Raw genomic sequence first — 24,115 nt, 5'->3', positions numbered from 1 at the left:
TACGATAATAAACTCTTTTTTTTTATTATTATTATTTTTTTTATGTGTATGTGCATTAAAGCTGCGTTCCAGAGAAAGTCGGAGGTGGGAATATCTGATTTTAAATTTCCCACCTCCGACAGGAACACAAGCCAAATGCATACACATGCACATCCTTCCAGATGCTAGCTAGCTATCTAGTAGCTATTTCATGAGCAAAATAGGTGAAACGTAGGCAAGTTGTCTAGAACGCAGCATTGCTAACAGGCGAAGTCTGTATCTAAATGGTGACTGGCTCTTTTACCTGTAAGGCGGAACGTACTTTTCTACATGTGCCATTTTGGATGTTCCAATTCCTCCCGTTCATTTTAATACAAGTGCTCCGTCTCGGGCTAAACAATCTCTGGTAGCCTACATTTGTTAATATTTGCTGCAGTGATACACCTTTACTTTTGGACCTAGATCTCATAGCAGTGTGTACAATCACGAGTCATGTTTTACGACAGATCTGAGGCTGGGTTTGTTCCTTTGCTCTGGATATAATGTGTATATGTATATATCTGCGTATAAAGGGAAGTAATTTAAAGGGATCATTTAAAGGAAAATCAGTTTTAATACAGTAAAGGTGCTGCCACCTACCGTTCAGAATTATAGTTACGCCCCCACTCATTTTTAAAACACAAACAGGTACACTTTTACACCCAAAATTCTTACAAGATCAGTATTAATGTATCAATTGTCAATACAGCACGTCTTCATAAAATGTATCTTTAATGTAATATTCTGATAAATCTAGAAAAAAATTGCTGTGTCATATTTACATGTTTTTTGACATGAGAAATGTTTCAAGTGGTGACAGCCAGAGTCTAACAAACTATTATAACCAAGCAGATTTTTGTTTTTCAACTAATTTATGCATAAACCTCATGAATAACCAGTCCTTATGCAGTATACATTTGCATCACAAATATTTGGTTAATCTTACTAAATAAGCACTCGGCTGGAAATGACTCTGACAGGAATTCTGAAATGTCGAAAATACATAGTTCATATACCACTGGAAGTCTTTGCATTCTCACACACACATATTTAGCTTGGTGCATGTGCATGTGTGTGTGTGACCTTCAGTAACTCAATTGCTCTCATTCCAGTTTCCGCTGGACGGGAAGGTGTCTGTACAAAGTCTGCGTCAGAGTATGAAATAATTTCCATACAAATGAGCGTCACTCAATTCAATTTTCTAGGGTTTGCTGCATACACTTTTCAGGGTCACTTGGCCTATCAAATTTTCTTAAAGGAATGTTCCAGATTCAATACATGCTAAGCTCTATCATTATCTGTGGCATGCTGCCAAATACAAACATTTCGACTTGTTCCTCAGTTTGTACAAACAAACGAAAACTGCCTTTACAGTAATGCACTTACAATAGTCAATGGGGCGAGACATTCCTTACAGTTTAAAGCAAAAATGAGCAGCTTATATTTTTGTCGAAGTGCTTAGATTAATTGCATGTTACACAATTATGTTATTTGAGCTGTAAATTTGTTAATTGTTCTTTTAGTGTGGCACTACTTTTTTTAAGTGGTTGAACTTCTGATTGTGCATTATCAATATAAAGTCCTTTTCTGGTATCTTTGCGCACACTGTGCAAAAGTTACCGGGTTTTTTTGTCTTTACATGGTCATGACAGGAGTTGAAAGACTGGATTATAACTTTGCACAGACAAGAATTTTCAACTCTTGTGCCTACACATTCAGTGCAATTATTTACCCCATAGACTTCCATTGAAAGTGCATGACAGTAAACTACATTTTTGCTTGTTTTTACAAACTGAGGGATGAGTCTATTGTATTTTTTATTTTTTTGGTGGCACCTGTAATTGACAGCATGTCACAGATGTTGTCGACAGAGGTTAGCACATTGAACTCGGAACATCAGTTTAAATATTACATTGGGTTTCAGTACGTAGGCATTATGAAAAATGACAAAAGACACAAACTGGGTGAAAGACTCTAGTTTAATTTAACACACACCGGATGGTCCTGTTGGTTTGGTTGGGACGTGATCTGAGTTATAACATGATAACAGAGACAAGTATATGCATTAAATATGATAAAGGACAAAAATGTCTATTTTTTTTATATTGTTTATTTCATATGTACAGAACATGATTTTTTTCATCAGCAAATTACGTCTTCACATTCCTACAAAAGGAAAAGAAAAAGAGTAAAGTCATGACATAAAACAAAACTTGTGGTTGGTAACAAATTGGCACATTAATATAAAATGAATTTGATGATTAGTTTACATGTCGCATCCAATCAGATTTGTTTTATAAAGAATATCCTAGAATCATATTCTGCTGTCCCTAATCTGGGATTAGAGTTCATGCAAAGAGGAAGGAACAAAGAACAGATGTCAGAACAGCCTGAAATAGTCTTAACACCCAAGCGACACAAACTCATAAACAGCAGGGTGAGCTTAAACAACACAAACTCCATTTTACAGCTTCACCTTTTGTTCTGACATCACAATTTACTCCTACTCTTAATGCATTTAGTGAATTATTTAGGATGAATCTCACTAAAACATGTCCAGATCATATTTAACCCTAAAATCAAAAGAAAAAAATAAATAAATAAATACAATTGTAATTTTGCATGAAGAAAATGAAGCCTCTATACCACTACGATTTTTGCATTGTGACATTATTTTCATGACCGTTAAGCACGTTACTGTAATGAGGGCAGGCATTTTAATTTTTTATTTGCAAGATGTCTGTTGGGTTAAATTCTTATTACTGTCATTTTTGTTGCAGTATTAATAGTAAAAATATTGTAATTAATACAATGCTTATTTATTTGCCAGTATCGTTTGTGGCAGTACAGCAAATATTAACAAGATGTTTTAGCATTAAAGTAATGAGAATTGAAGTTTTTGTCTTGCAGTAATGAGAGTTTCATTGTCATGAAAGCATTTTGACAATGCACATTGCTGTGACACTAAAAGCAGGCTTAATTTATTGAACGCGAAACATACTTTCATATTTTTTTCTTTTGATTCTGTGGTGAAATATGACCTGAACAGTTTTTGTAATATTCACCCATAATTAAATATACTGTACATATACATTAATACACTGCATATATATATATATATATAAAATACACACACACACCGATCATCCACAACATTAAAACCACCTGCCTAATATTGTGTAGGTTCCCCTCGTGCCGCTAAAACAGCGCCAACCAGCATCTCAGAATAGCATTCAGAGATGATATTCTTCTCACCACAATTGTACAGAGCGGTTATCTGAGTTACCGTAGACTTTGTCAGTTCAAAGCAGTCTGGCCATTCTCTGCTGAACTCTCTCATCAACAAGGTGTTTCAGTCCACAGAACTGCCGCTCACTGGATGTTTTTTGTTTTTGGCACCATTCGGAGTAAATTCTAGAGTCTGTTGTGTGTGAAAATCCCAGGAGATCAGCAGTTACAGAAATACTCAAACCAGCCCGTCTGGCACCAACAATCATCCATGCGATTATCTAATCAGCCAACCGTGTGGCAGCAGTGCGGTGCATAAAATCATGCAGATATGGGTCAGGAGCTTCAGTTAATGTTCACATCAACCATCAGAACAGGGAACATTTTTTATCTCAGTGATTTGGACCATGGCATGATTGTTGGTGCCAGATGGGCTGGTTTGAGTATTTCTGGGATTTTCACACACAACAGACTCTAGAATTTACTCTGAATAGTGCCAAAAACAAAAAACATCCAGTGAGCGGCAGTTCTGTGGACTGAAACACCTTGTTGATGAGAGAGGTCAACAGAGAATGGCCAGACTGGTTTGAACTGACAAAGTCTACGGTAACTCAGATAACCACTCTGTACAATTGTGGTGAGAAGAATATTTATTTTTGTTATTTTTACAATTACTATTATTATTATTTATTTATTTTTTTTTTTTTTGTTATTTTTTTTTTTTTTGCTATAAACCAAAAATCACCCAAATTGAATTCATGTATTTTGCATTACACTAAGTTTCTCTCAACAGGATCATTAAAGTGTTTAGAGTATGTTTGGGCAGGTTTAACTGGAGTAAGTCTAGCAGCAGATGTCACTCGTCAGTGTCTAATGGGGATGCTGGTGCTGAATCAGAGGGATGTAATTTGGTCTCTCCAAAAGGTACACATATATAGAGTCATAACACAGCTTTAATTTATGGGAAATTGCCGCTCGGATGCTTCCAGCAGCAGGGGCCGCACTCTCTGAGTTTCCCCCATGTAAGGTCAAGCTTGGGGGATGACAGATGTCTTGTCAAGACCCAAATAGATAAAGAACTAACTAGCTTTAGGGGCCATCTCCTCTTGTGAGAAATGCTCACACTCTAACGCTTGAATATTATGAAACTGGTGTTTTGGAACACATTATTCTTGACAAAAAAAGATCATACACGAACATACATAAAAATAGAAACTGACCTGTATGAATGTGGCAGATGAACTTATTTCTTATCGGCATCAGCAATCACAGGCTCTGTTAAGAGAAAACAAAACCAGTTCAGTCTAGTAGCTTTAACACAACAGGCCAAATTTCACCCTAAAAATAAGAGAAAAAGAAGAAATTATATTTTGCATGAAGAAAACGAAGACTACTCTAAGATTTTTCGTATTGTGACATAATTTTCATGACAATTTAACACATTCCCCTCCCAAACTGTTATTAATGCAATGCATCTGGATGTTTTACATTTCAGTTTGTTTGTGATTCTACAATTTGTCTCATTAGATTTTCATTACTGTATAACATCCTGTCTGGACACAATAATATTTTAAAATCAGCATAGCAGTAAAACAAATACTGCCATGGTTTATACAGTAAAAACACTTGCCTATTTTTAAGATTTATGCATTTCAATTTCATAACAAATTTCCATCAAACTGAATTGAGTAATTTTATTACATTTCTATTAATTTTATTTTGTTAAATGTTTCTGAATTTAATCTCATGGTAATTGTTATGAAATTTAAATAGTAAATCTTAAAAATAAGTTTTTTTTTTTGAGTATACATCATGATTTTAATAATTTTATTACATATTATTTTTTTCTGCATAACAGTGATGAGAAATGATGGAAATGTGCTAAATCGTTATGAAAATACTGTCACAATACTAATAAATCTGAATGGTCCTAAAATAGGTCTCATTTTCTTTAAACAAAATAAGTATATATATATATATATATATATATATATATATATATATATATATATATATATATATATATATATTATTATTATTATTTTTTTTTATTATTATTATTTTTTTTTTATTGTATTTTAAAAAAATAAATAAATTAAAAATATTATTATTTACAGTGTAATATGACCCAGATAAGTTTTTGACAAGCATTGAAATTCACCTAACTCTGGAATTCTGGAAAATTATGAAAAGAATTTTGTGAGCAAAAAGTATGCAGGTACAGAATGATTTGATACAAATTTGGCACCTAAATAAACATGCAACACCAGAGTTTTAACACGGATAAGTTGGTGTCTCATGTTTTTCATGTTGATTTTCTTTCAGATCTCTCAAAAGGCTATCAATCAATTTATAATAATAAATCTGTCTGGCACTACAAAGTGCTAAAAGATGCCTGTGGAGTGATACTGTAACTTGATTAAGATAAAAACAGGACCCAGATCAGTTTGCATTAACATGGCTTAGGGTGGATTACACTGATCCAAGACATTCATGAAGGGATGTTTTATTTGATAACTGTACATGGAAGTGATCCAAATTATACAAGCCTGTTTACAACACACTCAGATCATCTGACTATCATTACAGTATTATCAGATCAGACCACAGTGACACGTATTTTACATACAGTATGTATCGTATAATGAGACCTCCACTAAGCGAGCTAAGGGCAAATGCGGCAATGAAAAAAATCCTTAGATCCTCTTATACTTAAAACAAGATAAAAACAATTTACCAATGGGGTAAGATAAGTAAACATAAAAAAAATAATAAAAAAAAAAAAAAAATATGTCACGCTAGCACCATCTTTGATTTTTAATGGGAATGACAACGAGGCTGTGAGGGACAGACTTGCAGTCTCTTCAATAGGACGAATGGTATAAAGCTGTTTAAAGCTCCTAGATCACATCTGATTATTCACAATTCATGTTTTCTGGAGTTCTTTGTATAATGAATGTTCTTGGACAGATATTTTATCAATGTTTTGTCCACAGAATGATCCAGAAACAGCCCATTGAAGAGACTCTAAGTCTATCCCTCACAGCTTCGTTGCCACTCCCATTAAAAATCAAAGATGGTGCTAGCGTGAATAAGGTCTGGAAGTGAATGGGGACAATTTTTAAAGGGTTTAAAGGTCAAAAAGTGAAGCTTATAACTTTATAAAAGCACTTACATTCATTCTTCTGTTAAAACTTTTGTACTATTTGAGCTGTTAAGTTGTTTAAATCATCGTTTTAGGGTTTATGACGTTACATTGTCAGCAACAAAGTTGTAAAACTGGATATAACTTTACACAGACAATGCTAGAAAGCAATTTTATCACACTAAAATCATGTAAAAACGCATAATGTTTCTATCTTGTGGCTATACTTTTGAAACAGTGACTATTTTAACGTTTAACGTTGGCCCCCATTCACTTCCATTATAAGGGCCTCACTTTTCTTTTTAAGGAAAGGAGGGTCGAAACAAATTTTTGTGGTAATCAACATTGTGCCACTAATGCTGTTGATTGAGCTTAACTTGTATTGAACCCTGAATACTCCATTAAGAAAATAATTTTTGCTGTGAATGACAGTCCTATGACAGAAGAGAGCATGTTAAAGTTGTGTTGACTTACGTTTCACCTCCAGTTTGCAGCTAACTAAGGCCTCTCCGTGCTCGTTCTTGGCCCTGCAGGTGTAAACGCCACCGTCAAAGTTGCCGGGTTTACGGATCTCTAGGGAGCAGATGCCCTGGTTGTTGATCTGCCTGAACTTAGGGTCATCGCCAATGATCATCTGATTCTTCATCCACTGGACCTTAGGCTGTAAAGAGATTGGACAACAATAAAAAAAAAAACTTAAAAAAAAAACTATCACAAGTCCTGGGGCATTTTCAGTATGTCCTACCCATAGAGAAGAAAAATAACTAACGAGATCTCTTTAATATATCAGTTGTTTCTCTGAGACACCAGTGAGATTAAATTGAGAGCAAATGGAGTCTGTTTAACCTCTAGAGGTTCAGTAGAGATCTCAAATGTGCTTAGATTTGCCAGATACCAAAGTCTGCAATCAAAAGTCTCAATATGGGATCTCAATATGGACTCAAATATTTCTCATCAAATTCTTCCAAGACCAACATTTCTGAACTATACTATCCACATTAATTGTATAGCTCTGTATGACAACAATTGGCACATATATTTATATTTTTATTCCTTTAAAGGAATTTAAGGAGAATCATAGTTGATACTTAAATGAGACATGGACGAAGTTATTGGAGCCATTCATCACCATAATGCACACTTGCTCTTCCATGAGCTCCATGTCCAGTGTCATGGCCTCCACATATCGGTGTTTGGATGCCCATCCGGTCATAGTGATGTAGGAATCTCACTTATCCAGTTCCTCTAGTTATCTAAACCCCACCAGGAGTTCCACTATCTCTGCAAGTATGTTAGTGCCAGATTCCTACATTTCAGTGGTCACCTGAACCTTCAGACACCCTTTGACAAATTAAGTGTTGATAATAAGACGGACTTCAATGCAAAACACCTATCAGCATGTTCCGAATGATAATTTTACACATTAGCGAATTGAATGAGGCTGGTCTGCTCAAAAGGGATCAAATGGATATAACAAGAGTCAGGGTAGACACCATATTTAATTTGACCTGATATTTAAATGTATGCGTTTGCCATCCAAACGGTGCATTCAAGGTATACATTTGATCAATTTGTGTGTTCCCTGGGAATCAAACCCATGACGTTTACATTGCTAGCGCTATGCTTCAGCTATGAACCCAAAAACAAATTGAATATGCGGCAAATTAAATATGCAGTCTACCCTGATAAAAATCTATACCACCAAGCTTAGGACTGCAAGGTTGCTGGTTCGATCCCCACAAAGAGCTATCACTATTATCCCATTGGGCAAGAGGAAAAAGTTGTTTAAATTGTAATTTTTGCTTATATATAGGGTTTTTGGTGTTACGTTGTCATGGAAATGAAGTTGTAAAAGTGGATATAACTTTATATTACACTAAAATCATGTTAACATGCATGTTGTTTACGTCTTGTGGCTATACTTTTGAAACAGTGAGTATTTTAACGTTGACGGATTTGCCTCATTCACTTCCATTGTAAGTGTCTCACTCTAACCCAGATTTGTTTTCTTTTCTTTTTTTTTAATAGAAAATTTCATTTTATATATGAAATATATTTTTGTGCTAATCAACATTATGCCACAAATGCTGTTGATTGAGCATAACTTGTATTCTATTAAAATAATATGAAACTGCTTGTTGTTAAGTTAAGCAAGCCTTACATGTTACTACATGGCCCTATCTTTAAGACTATCCTATGGATAAGCGGTATAGAACCACTTATCCATGCTAGCCTGGCTTATAGCGTATGGAGTAATCATGTACCTTAGGGAATCCTCTAACGGCACAAAGCAGCTTGGCGTTATATCCAACAGTAGTGCTGCGGTCTGCCAGGGGGGTGGTGAATTTGGGTGCCTCACTGAAGTCATGTTCCTTATACTCTGGAGGCTTGTAGTCAATTCCTAAATGCAAACACACAAACAACAAATGCATTGAGAATAGCAGGAACATCATAGGTTAATAGAAAACCACTGTAAGAGTTACTTTATCCAAATGACCGAGATTGGATGCCGCATCAGTCAACTAAAATTCCTTGCACAGGGCTTAAAAACACCTCCCAGTGCAAGCGTCATGCACCCTTTTGAACTCTACATGATTTGCAAGGTAGCTAGAAAGCGTGGAGCATATGATAAGCTCACTGTAAACCCTAATGCAAAGAGTAATTAACTGTACTGAGTAGGGGAAAATCTATGCTAACAGGGAATTTTTGTTATGCAGCTCTGTAGAGTTGCATTGAACAGAGTTGGTGAAAATACAAATTTCTCCAAAAAGTTTCGGTTTGCTCTAAAAATTATGTAGGCTATTTAGGACACTTTCTGTAAAATTGGAGTTTTGGGGGTTACCATTATGGTCAATAGTGGAGCTTGAGCTTAGTTTAAGGAAAGTAGATTACTCTTCTAATTAAGCAATTGCTATGCTAATCAAAGCACAATGTTTTCAATTAGCATGCACTGTACTAGTTGGTTAATAATGGAAAGAGTAATTTAAGTTAATTTAACATGTAAATGTAGTTGGGTTTACTTGATTCAATTAGGTTCTCTCTACTTGAAATATTTTAAATTGAGATTACATGGTAATTTAAAGTTTAGCAAAAGAGTTGAATTTAAAGTTAAGTACCAACAAAATGAGATTTCAGGTTAAGAGCCATTAACATGCATGTGTAGTACAAAATCTAAAAGTTCTACTAACTTAAGCTTGGAGTTTATTAAATTCAAAAACGTGATGTAACTGATTGCCTCAAATGTTTTTGAGTTCTGCGAATTTAAGAGTTTACAGTGAGCTTTCAATGTCGTACCAGAGAACTCACTAAGTCTTCAGTGGACACATAAAGTCTCTCTTCAGTATTGTTTTTATTTTCATGCCAGTGTGCCCATGCAAACTGTCCAGTAATCGCTAGTTGCACTTCAAAAGGTCAGTGGCACACAGCCAAAGTCAAAATTGTTGGGTGTAACAATGTAGCTTAATGCACCATTAGCGCTCAGTATTACGAAACTACTTCACAATAGGATACACTTTGCGATACGTATGTTATGCATAATGATTGTATTGCAATTGAAACCGAGGCAAACACGCAAGAAGCCAAGCATGTTTGCGATATCAGTTTCGATCTGTATCATGCAGTTGACTTAATTTTTGTCCACTACGGCTAGTCGCCTAATTGAAGCTGCAACTGAACTGAAGGAAATGATATGAAAGCACACATAATTATATAAAATATGTTGATGCAGGGATCTAAATGATCATAGAGTATTGTAAAAGCTGCTTAACATCCACTGATATTAAGGACTTGTAGATGTATCCTTCCTCCTATATAAAGAAATATTCTAGTGACAAACTACAGAAAAGGGCTCACCTGTCTTCTGGATTGTGGCTGAGGTCTTTGTGGCAGTTGCCTCTTGACTAATTCCACATTTGTTCTCAGTGAAGACCCTGAAAAAGTAGGTGTTGCCCATGATAAGGTCTGAAATGGTGGCATTCATTCTGTGATAGTGTTCCAATACTGTGAACCAGTCCTGAGGAGAGAGCGGCAGAGGTCAGTAAACTCTACACAAGACTACTGACAGAATATAACAATTAGATCCTCATTTGCTGTATTGGATAATGAAGTCTGGCTAACATTTCCCATAGTCTGCTCTCTGAAGTTTACAGGAAGTGTCCAACTGTGGTACTATGGTAAAGTGATGGTAACAGATGCTAATGTAACGGGAGCCAGCTGGTACGTGATAGCTGTGCGGTATGTGTAAACCTCACTCATAGCAACTGACGCTAGAGGCGGTAGCCATGGTACCGCCATGTACCATGGTACTTTAACATATATAATTGAACCAAAGAATTACCATTCATATACCATGGTATTTACATGGTACTCCAAGGTACTTCAAAGAATATCATGGTATTACATGGTACATGTCCAACACAACATGCTATTACCATGGTATCATGTCCAAAAACAACGTGGTAATGCCAAAGTAGTTTTTTGTAAATGTAGTAAATGTTGAATGAGCTTGTACCCCTGTCTTTTTGTCGGCCTTCTGGATGGTGTATCCGGTGATTGCTGTGTTTCCACTGTCTTTGGGCTCGGTCCATTCCAGAGCAACGTTGAAACCCCATGTGTCCACGATCTTGACACTGGCTGGAGGTCCAGGCAACTCTGGTAAACACGTCAGCAAGAGCAATGTTGGAAAGCACCCAAAACCATGATAAAACATTGTCCATTGCATGTACGACTTGCATTGACAGCATCTTTTAGAACACTTACCAACAATCTGCAGAGTAATCTGGGCTTTGTCCTCAAAGCTTTCGACTTTAACACACATCTCATACACACCGGAGTCGGCTCTCTCGGCGGCACGGATGAAGAAGATGCTGTCCTTGTCACTGTTGCGAATATTTACCTTTTTAGTGTCAATAGGCTGGCCGTCCTTTGTCCATGAGACAACAGGTTGTGGTTTGCCCTACAGGTAAGAAAATACGGCTGGTAAAAATCACTCGAATTCGAAAAGGAAAATGGATGAATATGTGTACAACCAAACAACTTCTGGCAAAAAGATAATCAAATACAAATGTTTTCCCCCCTGCTACAACTAATTAGCAATCCCTTAAAGCTCTTATTTGTGCACCAAACAGAATTACAAAGGTTGCCTAAACACTCCAATTCATGGCACTGGTTGAGCCAATTTCGCTATATGTCAAGGCTTGGGTATACTTTGTTTTTTCCACCATACGTTACATCTCGTGCATGGTCGTGCCCTCTAGCCTTTCAAAATATACTCTTTTGACCGCAAGACCATATGTCAACACATGCACACTATGATGCCTTTAGTTACAGTACTCTTTAGTACAGTCAACGCCAGGCACATGTGCAGACGACGCACAAAGACGGAGACTATCTGTGTGTCTAGAAAAACTACGACAGTCCAAGCATACTATGCTGATGATGAAATTTGCATTATGTGGAAAACAGAAGTACACTCTGGCCTTCAGGCCTAGGGAGACAGGGTTTGGTGGGTTAGCATAGGCAATTATCTCCAGCTGGTAGATGCCAGAACTACACCATTTTGTGTGCAAATAACATACTTCTCCATTGATGGCCATTCAAAAGTATAAAATGAGCAAGCAACATATTTATCATAATAAAAACATTATATCCTGTACTAGCAGGATAGTCGCTAACATTGTCTCTCAAACAAACATATAACAATTCTGTTTGGTACTGCTAGCGGCTCAGAAGTTACACACTGCACCTTAAGGAGTTTAGCTAATATTAAGTACTTTAAGTCTTTTCATCATGCATTGTAGAGAACTTTAAACTGATGAATCACATACACTGAAGGGAATAACAATGTTGATCTTCTCGCCAACATTTTTCACGTAACGCTGCCTCAGGAAACGTGGCAGACGGATTTTGGGGCGATCTGTGAAGGGAAAACATTGCAGGTTTTATAAAACTGAAAAATCAAGCATCATTTTATGTCAGGCAGGTCACATTAATCAAGCTCGCAGTCAGATGATGCTCAGCTGACCTTTACAGAAATCAAGAGTTCTGGCAAATTTGCCGCAAGCTCGCCACTGATTATTTTCACATGCAAATGAGCTTTGCGGCAAACTCTTCATTGTTGCCACAGGTTTGCCACAGATGGGTTTGCCAGTAGAGGCAAATTGTCCATTGTTTCCAAAGGTTTGATGCAGGTTCACCACTACCGGTGAAGAGCTGCAAACTTCTGGAAAAATTTGCGGCAAATCGCAAGTTCATTTGCATGTGAAAATAATGAGTGGCAAATTTGCGGCAAGTTTGCCAGACCTCTAGATTTTCTTGTAAGGGGATTTATGATGTCCACCAATACAGTTCAGACACATATCAGAATGGTTCTTTCATTCAATCATTCTCTCAGCTGCCTTTCTATTGCATGGAATGCAGCCCATCCATGGACAGAGCTCTGTCCGTGCATGGCTGCATGGATGGGCGGTGAGTTTGCCCAGAACAGAACCATACTGCCAACACCAACAGATTGCTTCAAATTGTCTATAAGTCAATAAAAGTTACTCATTTAATGGAAGTGGTCCTGACTGAAAAACAACATTTAGCATTACACATAGTATGTGGATGTAAATAGGTTTAAAAACTGATGTGTGTGCTGAGATCGTATTCATTTGATCACTACAAATTGTGAAATTATCAATTTAATGTAGTTAGGTTGATTCAGACATGTTCATAAAGTTTTGACTTAACAGTTCATTTAGATGTTGCCACATGATGCACATTTTAGGTTACCTGGCAAAAGCATATAAATTAATGTATTTTGAAGCAGTGTTTGAATTACTGCAAATGTTGCTAACAAGAACTAGCTTGCTAACCTAAATGTGACCCAGGCTTTCCATTTGAGATCAGCTGAGTGCAAGCTAACTGTAATTCCATCCTCAACCCAGTTTTAACTTAGTGATGGTTGAAGAGTCTACAGCAAGCCTACTTCCAAAACCTTCCACATTCACACACAATCAGTAGCAGAGGTGTAACCATTACAGAAAAGTGGAGGTTAAAGCTAATTTGATTTCTATTTGAATTCTAATGATTAGATTAACATCACACTAGAGGGATGATATACTTTGACCTAGCATACATGCTAACGGGGGCTCTGTTCACCTCATCACAGCTTTAAATAGATCAGTCCTGTTACACTCTTACCCCTAATAACTCATGATGGAGAGCTTCAGTTACATTTATCAGTTAAAACTGCTGAATTATGATTAATATTTGACACCATGTCCTCTATCACAAAATAAACGACAGAATTAATGATCAACTTGCCAAAATATTTCTGACACATATTGTAAATATAACCAAATTATTTTAATTAAATGAATTAAATTATTAATATTTCACATAAATAGTATACATAAATTATTTACATTTTTGTATAAATTATACAAAATTACAAAACATATTTACATATATTTATGTAAATATAACTTATGATAAATGTGCAAAATATTTTTTCAAAATATAATATAATTTTTAATACTAAAATGTAATATTGTCATTTGTAAAATAAAATAATGGTTAAACATACAGTATAACCAAAATATATTCCAAAACGTTTATTTGAACATAAATTGTATAAAAATATACAGTATATACACATATTTTCTAATTAATTTTTCTATATTGAACAAGACAAACATTAATGTTTTGCCATATATATATATATATATATATATATATATATATATATATATATATATATATATATATATATATATATAGTATCATCTACAAGATCTGAGATTTTTAAGGCAAGATCTCAGAAATGCAATTCAACATGGATTAAGACAAATTTCTAATGAATCACTGTCAATGCTCCAAAATAATTGGATTATTGCTGCATTCATTATACAGTATTTTTGTATTCTTTCAATGAAATTGTGCAGTCTACAATTGTGTCCCTACTCTTGTCAACAAGAAGCTGATTACATCAACAATGCATTGGTGGAAAATGGTGCATTGGTATCTGGAAAACTCCAAATCAGTCTTAACCCAATACTGGAAAACCGTTTGAAGCCTTTTAGAAGTGTCTTACCTGACACTATACCTACAGCATGCATCTAAATAAACATAGCATCACAAGCAAGCTAAAAAGCCTTATGGGTAACCTTAGATGCCACTTGACTCCTCATGCAGTGCGAGAACACATGGGAATGTATCCCACCCTCCAACTCAAACCATTTACACTTGTCGCCATCGCTCTCAAAGGAAGAAGTTTGACACTGGTCCAGATGACGAGCCTTCAATGGCTTTGAAGTCATGCAAAACCCTCTCCACATAATCCTTGTTAATAGAAGGCACTTACCAACAATTTTCTAAGGATCTACAACAGAGATTGTTCATATTGGAAAAGACAATTTGTAACAGGCCAACGTGCATTGGGCTACCAAAGGTAATGCAGCAAGAAGACCAGACCTTTAATCAGAGTTCTGCCAACCACCCCCCCACCCCCCTTTTTTTGTTGCATAGATCGGATTCAAGTTACGTTCCGAACCCATTTGACTTTCCATCCTACGTTTATGACTTCTTTCTTTAGACGCTGGACACACTTGAATAACATAAAACAACTACAAGCATTCACACATGAAATACACTTTATATAATGCTGTACCATAATGTGATCGCATGTAGTATACCTTTTCAAATTTAACTTCTATCTCTCAATGCTTATTCAATGATATAGCTCTGCCATACAAGTTGAAGCTATGAGACAACAGAGTTTTTGTACCAAAAAAGAAAATACAGAGCCAAATATTGGTGTTTTCAATTATTCTGACTGAAGATAACGCTATGTTATAACTCTACATTTTGGACTGAACATGGTACTTGTATCTTACAGTCTAACATGATCTGTGCATGTCTGTAAGATTATATCTCTACAAGCTTCAGCCAGTCCCTAGTCAGGTAGATTTATTTTTTCAAATCAGTGTGCCCTTTAGAACAGTATGAGAAGTAGGTTCGACGTGGTACCAATTTGACCTCTCGACAATGACAATGCCTTGATCAGAAAGGCAACTGGCTCTTTTGACTGAAAGCCATATTGAGTGTTACGATTTTCCCATTTTTTTTTTTTTATAAGTGGTCTGTCTCCTACTCATACTCTCTTTGGTGACATTTACCCACCCAATTAGAATTAGTGCTAACCATTGTAGGATTACCGCTTACCTTTTGAGCATTATCAACACAACCATTTGGAAGAAGCATGATCTTGGTCTTAAAGTTTTTGTTTTATGCAGTCAATTTATTTTTTCTTTGTTATTATTTCCCAAAAAGTGTGTGTGTGAGTGTTGAGTGTGTGTGTGTGTGTGTGTGTTTGTGTGTGTGTGTGGGGTGGGGGGGGGGGGGACAAACTTAGAAAACCCCAGCTCAGAAATGTGTTTTCATATGGGCAACTGTTGTTTTTGGGCAGTGGAATTTTAACTTACCCACGACCTCTCTGACCAGGACAGGGTCAGTCAGTGTGGCGGGAGGGCTGCGGCCGCCAGGGTTCATGGCCACCACCCTAATGTTCAGGCGGTCACCGGTGGTCTGGTTCTTGATGACGTAACGGCAGGACACAGTGAGCTCCTCGTTAGCCGCTTTCCAGTCACCAGCTATAATGGGGAAAATGGAATGGTGACATTGGTTTTATGAAAGCAAGCGGCACCTTGGAAACAAATGCTGCTGGAGCTTTTCTCAGAACTGACTTTTCTGAGCCATTTTTGCTCGGTGACTTTGACTCAACTGGTGTCTTGGTGATTTTTGTGGATGTATGAAGTCAGATCCCCTCAAGTTCACACAGGTATCTTGTGTTCAGCACATTAACTATGGAGAAGTTCCACTAACGTTCGACAAACACAAAGTGACAAAAACACTTGTTGCCTTCATTTTGAACAGTATACCTATTCTATTATAATTCAAAACCTTACAAACTTCTTTTGTTTTGCCTGGAAAGTGCGCTTGTGCTAGAAGAAGTCTGGAAGAAATTACACTTGGTTTGATATGTTATGCAATGGCTTTCAGAAATTTTGGTGACTTAAATGGCCAAATATTTTTTGGGGGCCAATACTGAAATAAACCATGTATGTAAAAGAAAACTTTGAACTGGATATGCCCCATTTTCATAATGCATTTCAACTTTAAATTGCAGTATCAGCAAGTTAAACTGTACTAGATTTGACTGTTGCGTCTACCACTGGCATGAGTACTACAGCCCTCCTCTTTGCAAGCAGACTTCTCCTTGGCTCTTCTAGAAATGCCTCACTCCATATAGGGACACAACTTAAGTGGGGGTGTAAATATTGTCATTGACATGTTGGGGACAGGTGCAACTGATAGGATTAACGGGCCAACAAAATGCTTATAAACGTTTTGCTGTTTTTAATTGAACATACAGCATTGTGAGGTGGTATTTTATTAAGAAAATTATTGCAAGTGTTTGACAGGCCACCGTAATAAAACGAAGAGGGCTTTCGATTTTAAGATCTATTCGGCTCGATGGCTTTATTATATGAAGAACATCAGACTCACTTCCTTCCTTGCAGATTTCCACAGTGTATCCATCCAAACCAGAGTTTCCAATGGTGGCGGGTGGTCTCCATGTAATGGTGACTGAAGTATCATTGACATCTTCAACACCAAGCTCCAATGGCTCGCTAGTTGGCTCTGGAGAAGAAACAGCCATTCAGTATTTCGAAGTATAATGTAGGCACTCCATCGAATGTTAAATGGTCATGATCTATCTGTAAAACTGTGGACGGTTTGGATTCTTCTAGTAGATTTACCTGCAGGTGGAGGTGGTGTAGGAGCTTTGATTTCCTCAGCAGGTGGAGCTTCAGCAGCAGCTTGTGTTAAATAAGCAGGTGTACATTAATAAAAGCAGCATATAATAAGAGCTTTAGGCATTAGTTTTGCCCATCCAGGTCTAATTATACTGGCATTATAGCCAAATATTCAGGTCTGGTTTTGGCGTAATCTAAAAGATGATCTCAGGACATAGAAACCAGAAGTGATTTCCAAATCAAGCAATGTTACAAAATTGGTGCATTTACTTTATTAAATGGTATTTTTTACATTTTACACATATAATTCACTCATGTCAACATGAAACCAAATTTTCGGTTTAATTTCTTATTGCACATTACTGGTTTTATTGTACATGATTCATACATACTTATATTCCTTTTTGGCTTACGTCACCAATCCATCCCAATCAATTTCCAATTAATAAAATGAAATTAAAATTTAAAATAAAAATAAAATTTTTCTCATTAAATATCCTGTTTCACTTTGAAATACATCACATTAAGAAAGTAAAATGGGTTGCGAAGGCTGTTTCATGTTGACTTTCACTAATGTGGAGCAGCAGGCATTTTTACAGTAAAAACAGCGGATCAAATTAATTTACGGTAGCTGTTTACCATCTGTGGGAGCTTCTCCTTCAGTGGGTGCAGTGCCTTCTTCGGCAGGGGCGGCAGCAGCAGCTGATTTTAAATGTTAGAGCATTAGGCTACTTATAATATAAACAAAGCCATGACTCAAAAACTCTAATTGCTTAAATGCTGGAAAGCGTTTGCTGCAGTGTTTTTGTTTTTTGTTTACGGTATTTTTCTCTAGGTTAATTAAACTAAAGCCACATCCACACTAATGCATTTTTGTTTGAAAATGCATAAATTTTACTTGCTTAACACATCTCATCTACACTAAAACAGGGTTTTCCTCCACCGAAAAGGTACATTTTCAAAAACGATATCCATAAGTGCAAACTTCGGAAAAGGTTGTTGTTAGGAAACTGAAAACTGAGTTTTCAAACTTAACATATTAGTGTGGAAGTGGCTTAAGTAATGTCATGCTGCGTTCACATCATGTTGGGATTACTGAAATTACGAGATGACAACTCGGAGAGTCTACTCATCAAATAGCAATTGTTGGTTCCAAGGATATTCTTGGAATGTTAGTTTATGGTTACAAAAAATAAAGCGGAAATACCGTAAGAACATTCCTAGGACATTAGGAACTGGTTCCCAAAAAATAACCAAATGGGAAACATACACCAACATTAGGGGAACGTTCTGTGTTTGCTGGGAGCCGTTCAAGTTCTCTGAATCATGGAAACGCTCATGATTCCAAAACAGCATATTATTTTAGTTATTTTACATATCGGAAATTCTTAATTACAGCAATTTAAATATGACGTGAACGCAGCATTGGGAAAAGAAAAGAAAAACTTAAGTTTTAAGACTGTTATTACCATCAGCAGGGGCTTCAGCAGCGGGCGTAGCATCGATTACAGCAGCTCCTTAAGCAATGAGGGCAGCAGACAATTTTTTAATGTTTGAGGTCGGAATGTTAGAGGCTTGCTTTGCATGCACAGAATACAGTAAAACACAAAACAGTAAAGACACAAGTGGTTATAGACCCCAAAATTAAAATAGATTAAAAGTACGATATTTGGCCATGTTGGTGCGATCCATTAATGTATCATGAATGGTGTTAATGGATGTGTTTGAGATAATATTATGTTGCTCTTGCTACAGGCACAGAGCATAATGTGAAAATGTTGTATGACTAAGAATCTTTCTAAAGCCGACAGTTACTGCAGAATTTTTCCGATGTCAGTAATCTGGTTAAATAAATTGTCTTCGATCCTGGGAAAGACTGGGCTCACTAATCAAAACACAATGTTAAATCTTTATTACTTTTGAATACAGTGCTGTTACATTAAGTTAAAGCTCTATGGGGCTGTAAATGGAGTGCTTAGGAAGCCACAAGCTCTGAATTCCTCTGGCTTACAAGGCCTCAGCGGATATGGCTGGTGTCAAATAATAATTGCACAGGCGCTGAAAAGCCTTTGGACACTTTGCTTTAGTTAGAGAGTGAAATAAACAGATTATTGTGTGTATGATTACAGACACAGATTATGGTGAGAAATTGGGTTTATGAACAAAGTAGCAACTGGGCTTGTGTAGATGCTAATTTTTAGAGCTCAGCAGGTGTCTAAATATGCTAGAGAGGCTGAGTCCTTATAGAGCAGAAGAAGAAATGTGTCATAGAATGGTAGTAGAATGGTACAGCAGAGAAATGAGTGGGAAATGAACTTATGAAACACAGGTAGGAGATGCTTAGCTGTTCTCAACTTAAGAAATGTCTCCTTTCAAAGCAAGTTTAGTAACAGTTGATTTTAAATCGTGCATAAGACAAATGTAGCAAAACCCTAAAGACATGTAATTTTCTTTGGCTTTATTTCCTTTTTTTTTTTACAACAGTTAAAACATTCAGTGAAGTTTCACCATAGTTTCCGCTAAAATACTACACTGTAAAATCAAAACAATTTAGGCTAATATGAGATCTCTTTGTAAGAAAGCTTCTTACACATATTCTGGATCTTTTAATCTTTCATGGTAGAGCAGGACATTTAATCTGTAACTGTATTCACGTCATGTTGGACGCAGCTACTGTGATTTCAACATTATAATTTAGAGATGCTACCTCCCAATTTCCCAAGAACAATCTAGGAACATTAGTTTATGGTTATAAAAAATAAAACGTAATTAGAACTTTCCCAGAACATTAGGTAAAATACTAAATAAAACAAAACAAAAAGCAAACAAAAAATGGAAACCATACATTCATTTTAAGGGAATGTTCCCACACTCAAAAAAATTATTATAAGATTTATGCATTTCAAATTTAAACCAAACTACATAAAACTGAATTGAGTAGCCTTAACAAAATGAAATAAAAACTAAATATTTCAAGTTTTATTAATTTTATTGTGTTAAAAATAACACAGGTACATTTGACACTACATGAATGCACCACTAATGCACTTTAAAAAGTACTGTTTTTTTAAAGCAATGATATCATAGTAATACCATGATATTCAAGTACTTTGGAGTACCATATAAACATGGTACATACAGTACATTTGGCAATCATTCAGAATAGACATTTGCCGATATTCAATAATAAGGTATACTGTGATAATTAACATGCACAATATTGTTATTATGAGAACTTCAAAATACCGTGAACATTTCTAGATAACCTATTAACCAAATTGTTTAGATTTTTCTGAATGCACTGTATCATTTCCATCAATAAATCAACATTCCCAACACTCTAACTCGTACAGTAATTGGAAGACATACCAAATCACTCTCAAATTCATGTTTCTTTTTCAATTAATTTTTTCCCTCAAAATGTTACCATTGTTGTTACATGTTCATTTGCAATGAAAATAAACCGTAATAAATTAGGTAAATGCAAAATAGAAGCATTGGACTTTTGAAAGCCACCATGTCTCTTTGAATCTAATTTGGTTTGATCTTTGCAAAGTTACTGAGATATGATAGATATTCTTTGTGATCTTTTAATTTAAAAAGTACAAAACAAGTAACTAAACCTTGTCATTAAGAACAACAATACTGTGCATGTATAAATGTATCTTTCAGCTCGTTTTGTAATTCAATACAATACTGTGATAATACCGTATACATTTACATTTATGGATTTGGCAGATGCTTTTATCCAAAGCGACTTACAGTGCCCTTATTACAGGGACAATCCCCCTGGAGCAACCTGGAGTTAAGTGTCTTGCCCAAGGACACAATGGTGGCGGCTGTGGGGATTAAACCAACAACCTTTTGCTTACCAGTTCAGTGCTTTAGTCCACTACACCACCCCACGTATAAATGCCTCATGTCATATCCCTAATTCAGAAGCATAGTAGGCCTATAGTATTTTAATATTGGATAAAATGATAAAATAGTTGGCAAATATATGGCCTAAAGTTTTTCTGGAAAACAAACGCATGCTTAAAAGAAAGCAGTAGAATAGGCGTCGGGTAGGTCCACACGAACAGCTGCTATGATCAGTGTATAGTGTTGAAGTGAGGAGAGGTGAACAGGTGTAAATACCCACTGGTGTTTTTTTAACCATCAGTTGTAGCAAGCATTCTTGGCTACAGCAGTAATGCACTCTGAGTTCTTAAGCATTCGAGGTTAATTGTTACATGGCATGCTTCTGCAACTGTGTTAATAATTTTGGTTAGCTTATAATTATTATTGCAAATAATAGGGTGAATCTCACAAATTCTGTCAGGATCTGTGTACGGATCATATATATATATATATGTATATATATATATATATATATAAACTGGCAACTGAATTTATGCAGATTTTAATAAAAAAAAAACAAATAATGGACAAGATGATTCTCTTTACATCCCAAACCAAAAGAAAGTAAGGAAGATTCTCATTAATGTGTGTTTGCAAATATACTTTTTTTTTAAATTCATTTTGGGGTGAAATATAGTCTACTGACCTGGATTTTCTTCGTGAGATCCACCCATTAATAGTATCTATTTATAATTGCAGTTTGACAACTTGATCAGATGTGGGCAAGTTTGGGGTTTGGAAATCTCCATTACGCACGACACCAGACAGTACCTTTTGCAGGAGGTGCTGCCTCCACCGCTGGTGGGGCTTCAGCTGGTGGGGCTTCGCCCCCGGCAGGGGCAGCTTCAGCAGGGGCAGCCTCTGCCGGGGCAGCTTCAGCGGGGACAGGCTCAGCGGGCGCAGGTTCGGCAGGTGCGGGCTCAGCTGCGGGCTCAGGTGCTGGTGCAGGCGCAGGCGCAGGCGCGGGTGCGGGTTCCTCCTTCTTGGCGGCTTTGGCCGACTTCTTTATGGGGGCTGGTTTTGCTGGCATACTTGTCTGCTTCAGGGATCCCTCTGACCTAGCAAGTCCTTTGGCTGAGTCTGGAGATGAATCACCCCAGATTTATAGCCTAAGACATGTGGTGCTGGTGAACTCCTCCCCTTGAGAGTTTCAGTGAGGGAGCGCACCAAGCTCTCATGACCACTTCAGCTGTATATACACAACAGTCACAGAAGGGTCATTGCAGTCAGATAACAAAAGCAGGGTGTTAATTCGGCTACGTGGTCTTTGACCCCCCCAGATCTGATCTATCTATCTATCTGTCTGTCTGTCTGTAATACAACATCTATGTGTGCTCTAACTTGAGCACGAGGAATCTCACTTTCAGGATGATATATGACAAAAACACATTTAAAGAACTTTGTGGTTTTATTATGACAGATGGACATTGTCTTGTTTTGAACATCAGAAGCACGCCAGCTCTCATGTGTATTCGGCATCCACCATTTCTCCCATACAAACCACATTTCTTAATGACATTACTGTTTTTTCTTAAATGATTGTTGATGCAAATTCAGGGCCACTCTATTTACAATGTATACATTTATAACATTATGTACAAAATGGAACTTAGGTTTTACAAGTAATTATTTGGGGGAAATAACAAACAAGAACTTTCAATCACTCCTTTTATATGACCCCAAATTAGGCAGAACACAACCGTAATTCTGCTTCACACACTAAGATGACATGCATTTACAACATTTAGAAACCCATTGCACACTGTAACGTACATCATCTACCATCGTATTACCTTTTATGGAATAGTATTGGACTTTTGAATAAATATTAAGCATTGCATGAAGTGAAGGGACGATTCAGCAACTTATCACCACTTTGTAATATCTTTTGTAACATTCTTCCATTGTTCCTCTGAGAACACTGAAACATTTTACATCAAAACTAAACCATATGATGTCAAAGACTCATCACCGGTCCCATCTATGTTCATTCGAGAGCCATGTAAATGCTTTCACATTTGCCCAAACTTTATCCTGGCCAAAGACATCTTCACCAAGGTCATCACCCAAAAACAGGGCTGAAATCAGCCTGTTGTTCTTCACTCATCACACACAATGAATTATTGCAATAAATATAGTCCACACAAAAAAGGTGCCTTGAAAAAAATGCACTACATGGCTATAAGTTTGTAGACACACAATGTTGGCCATGTAATGTTGCTAAAGAATGTAAGATATAGCAGATAACAACAGACAGACCCAAAGCTTAAGAGTGAAAGACAAAAGTAGCACTTCAATAAAACAAAAAGCAATGTAAAAATACTTGTAGTCCAGTTTTTGTTTTTTTTTTGCAAGCACCATCCATATGCTGTCAGTACAATCCCTAGACTGACAAAGCAAACAGTAAAAAGTTGCTGAATTGTCACGTTAAATGAGTTTTAGCACAACACAGCACAGCTATCACACGCTTACAGGAACAATAATCGGGAACATTATGCAGACAGTGTAAAACGGCGTTAGTTATACTAATAAATGTCTTTAACAGGTGCTTTGAAATGAGAATGGCTATAATCAGTCAGAAGGGGCTGCAAAATTATCTTTACCTGTTTGCGTTAACCCAGAATTGTAAAACAACATGAGATTTATTTCCTAAGCTCTATTATCCAGATAAAAATTCAGTGGTACTTAACAAACAACATGCTGCAGTTATAAAGTGCAGTATACTCGATGATTATTATTTTCTTAATCATCATTGTTATCCTTTGTTTTCCAGTACACTAAACAAAATATTTTTAACATGTACAAATTTCAGTTTCATAACAAAATTCCATCAGATTATTGAGTAATCTTTAATCTTTAAAAAAAAAAAAAAAAAAACGACATATTTTCAGTTGTATTAATTACATTTTGTTACAAATTACCCAATTGAATTGGATGGAATTTTGTAATGAAATGTAAATAAGCAAATCTTAAAAATAGGCTATATATATATATATATATATATACCAATCAAACACAACATTAA

At 36.3% G+C, this 24,115-nt stretch overlaps 2 protein-coding genes across 6 annotated transcripts in view; one reads left to right on the top strand and one right to left on the bottom strand.

Moving 5' to 3' along the window:
• Nucleotides 1–24,115, top strand: part of LOC127448955 (nuclear factor of activated T-cells, cytoplasmic 2-like) — a 357,327-nt gene that overhangs the window by 102,995 nt on the left and 230,217 nt on the right. The gene's annotated exons all lie outside the window — the stretch shown is intronic.
• On the bottom strand, nucleotides 1,980–22,162 carry LOC127448958 (myosin-binding protein H-like). 3 transcript variants are annotated; one of them, XM_051711957.1, is made up of 13 exons: nucleotides 21,862–22,162; nucleotides 17,830–17,892; nucleotides 17,194–17,253; nucleotides 16,940–17,074; nucleotides 15,856–16,023; nucleotides 12,217–12,305; nucleotides 11,150–11,345; nucleotides 10,902–11,041; nucleotides 10,244–10,403; nucleotides 8,656–8,792; nucleotides 6,866–7,052; nucleotides 4,467–4,521; nucleotides 1,980–2,184 (listed from the first exon to the last, which is right to left on the bottom strand). In XM_051711957.1, exons 1-12 carry the CDS (start codon nucleotides 22,118–22,120, stop codon nucleotides 4,490–4,492), a joined length of 1,626 nt encoding a protein of 541 aa, XP_051567917.1. In that variant the 5' UTR covers nucleotides 22,121–22,162; the 3' UTR covers nucleotides 1,980–2,184; nucleotides 4,467–4,489. The 3 variants fall into 3 exon arrangements, with proteins under 3 accessions (XP_051567917.1, XP_051567918.1, XP_051567919.1); XM_051711958.1 differs by lacking the exon at nucleotides 17,830–17,892; XM_051711959.1 differs by lacking the exons at nucleotides 17,194–17,253; nucleotides 17,830–17,892.

Source organism: Myxocyprinus asiaticus, chromosome 12 (assembly GCF_019703515.2).
Source record: "Myxocyprinus asiaticus isolate MX2 ecotype Aquarium Trade chromosome 12, UBuf_Myxa_2, whole genome shotgun sequence".
NCBI lineage: Eukaryota > Metazoa > Chordata > Actinopteri > Cypriniformes > Catostomidae > Myxocyprinus > Myxocyprinus asiaticus.
This window is presented reverse-complemented; position numbering and strand designations above follow the sequence as displayed.

Bases quoted from the DNA above. Each gene is read 5' to 3' on its own strand.
- LOC127448958 (XM_051711957.1), bottom strand. From the start codon at position 22,120: ATGCCAGCAAAACCAGCCCCCATAAAGAAGTCGGCCAAAGCCGCCAAG. The intron at 16,024-16,939 runs GTGAGTCTGATG...TCCCCATTATAG, and splicing joins GGAAATCTGCAAGGAAGGAA to CTGGTGACTGGAAAGCGGCT. The intron at 12,306-15,855 runs GTAAGTTAAAAT...TTCCCTTCACAG, and splicing joins CCTGGTCAGAGAGGTCGTGG to ATCGCCCCAAAATCCGTCTG.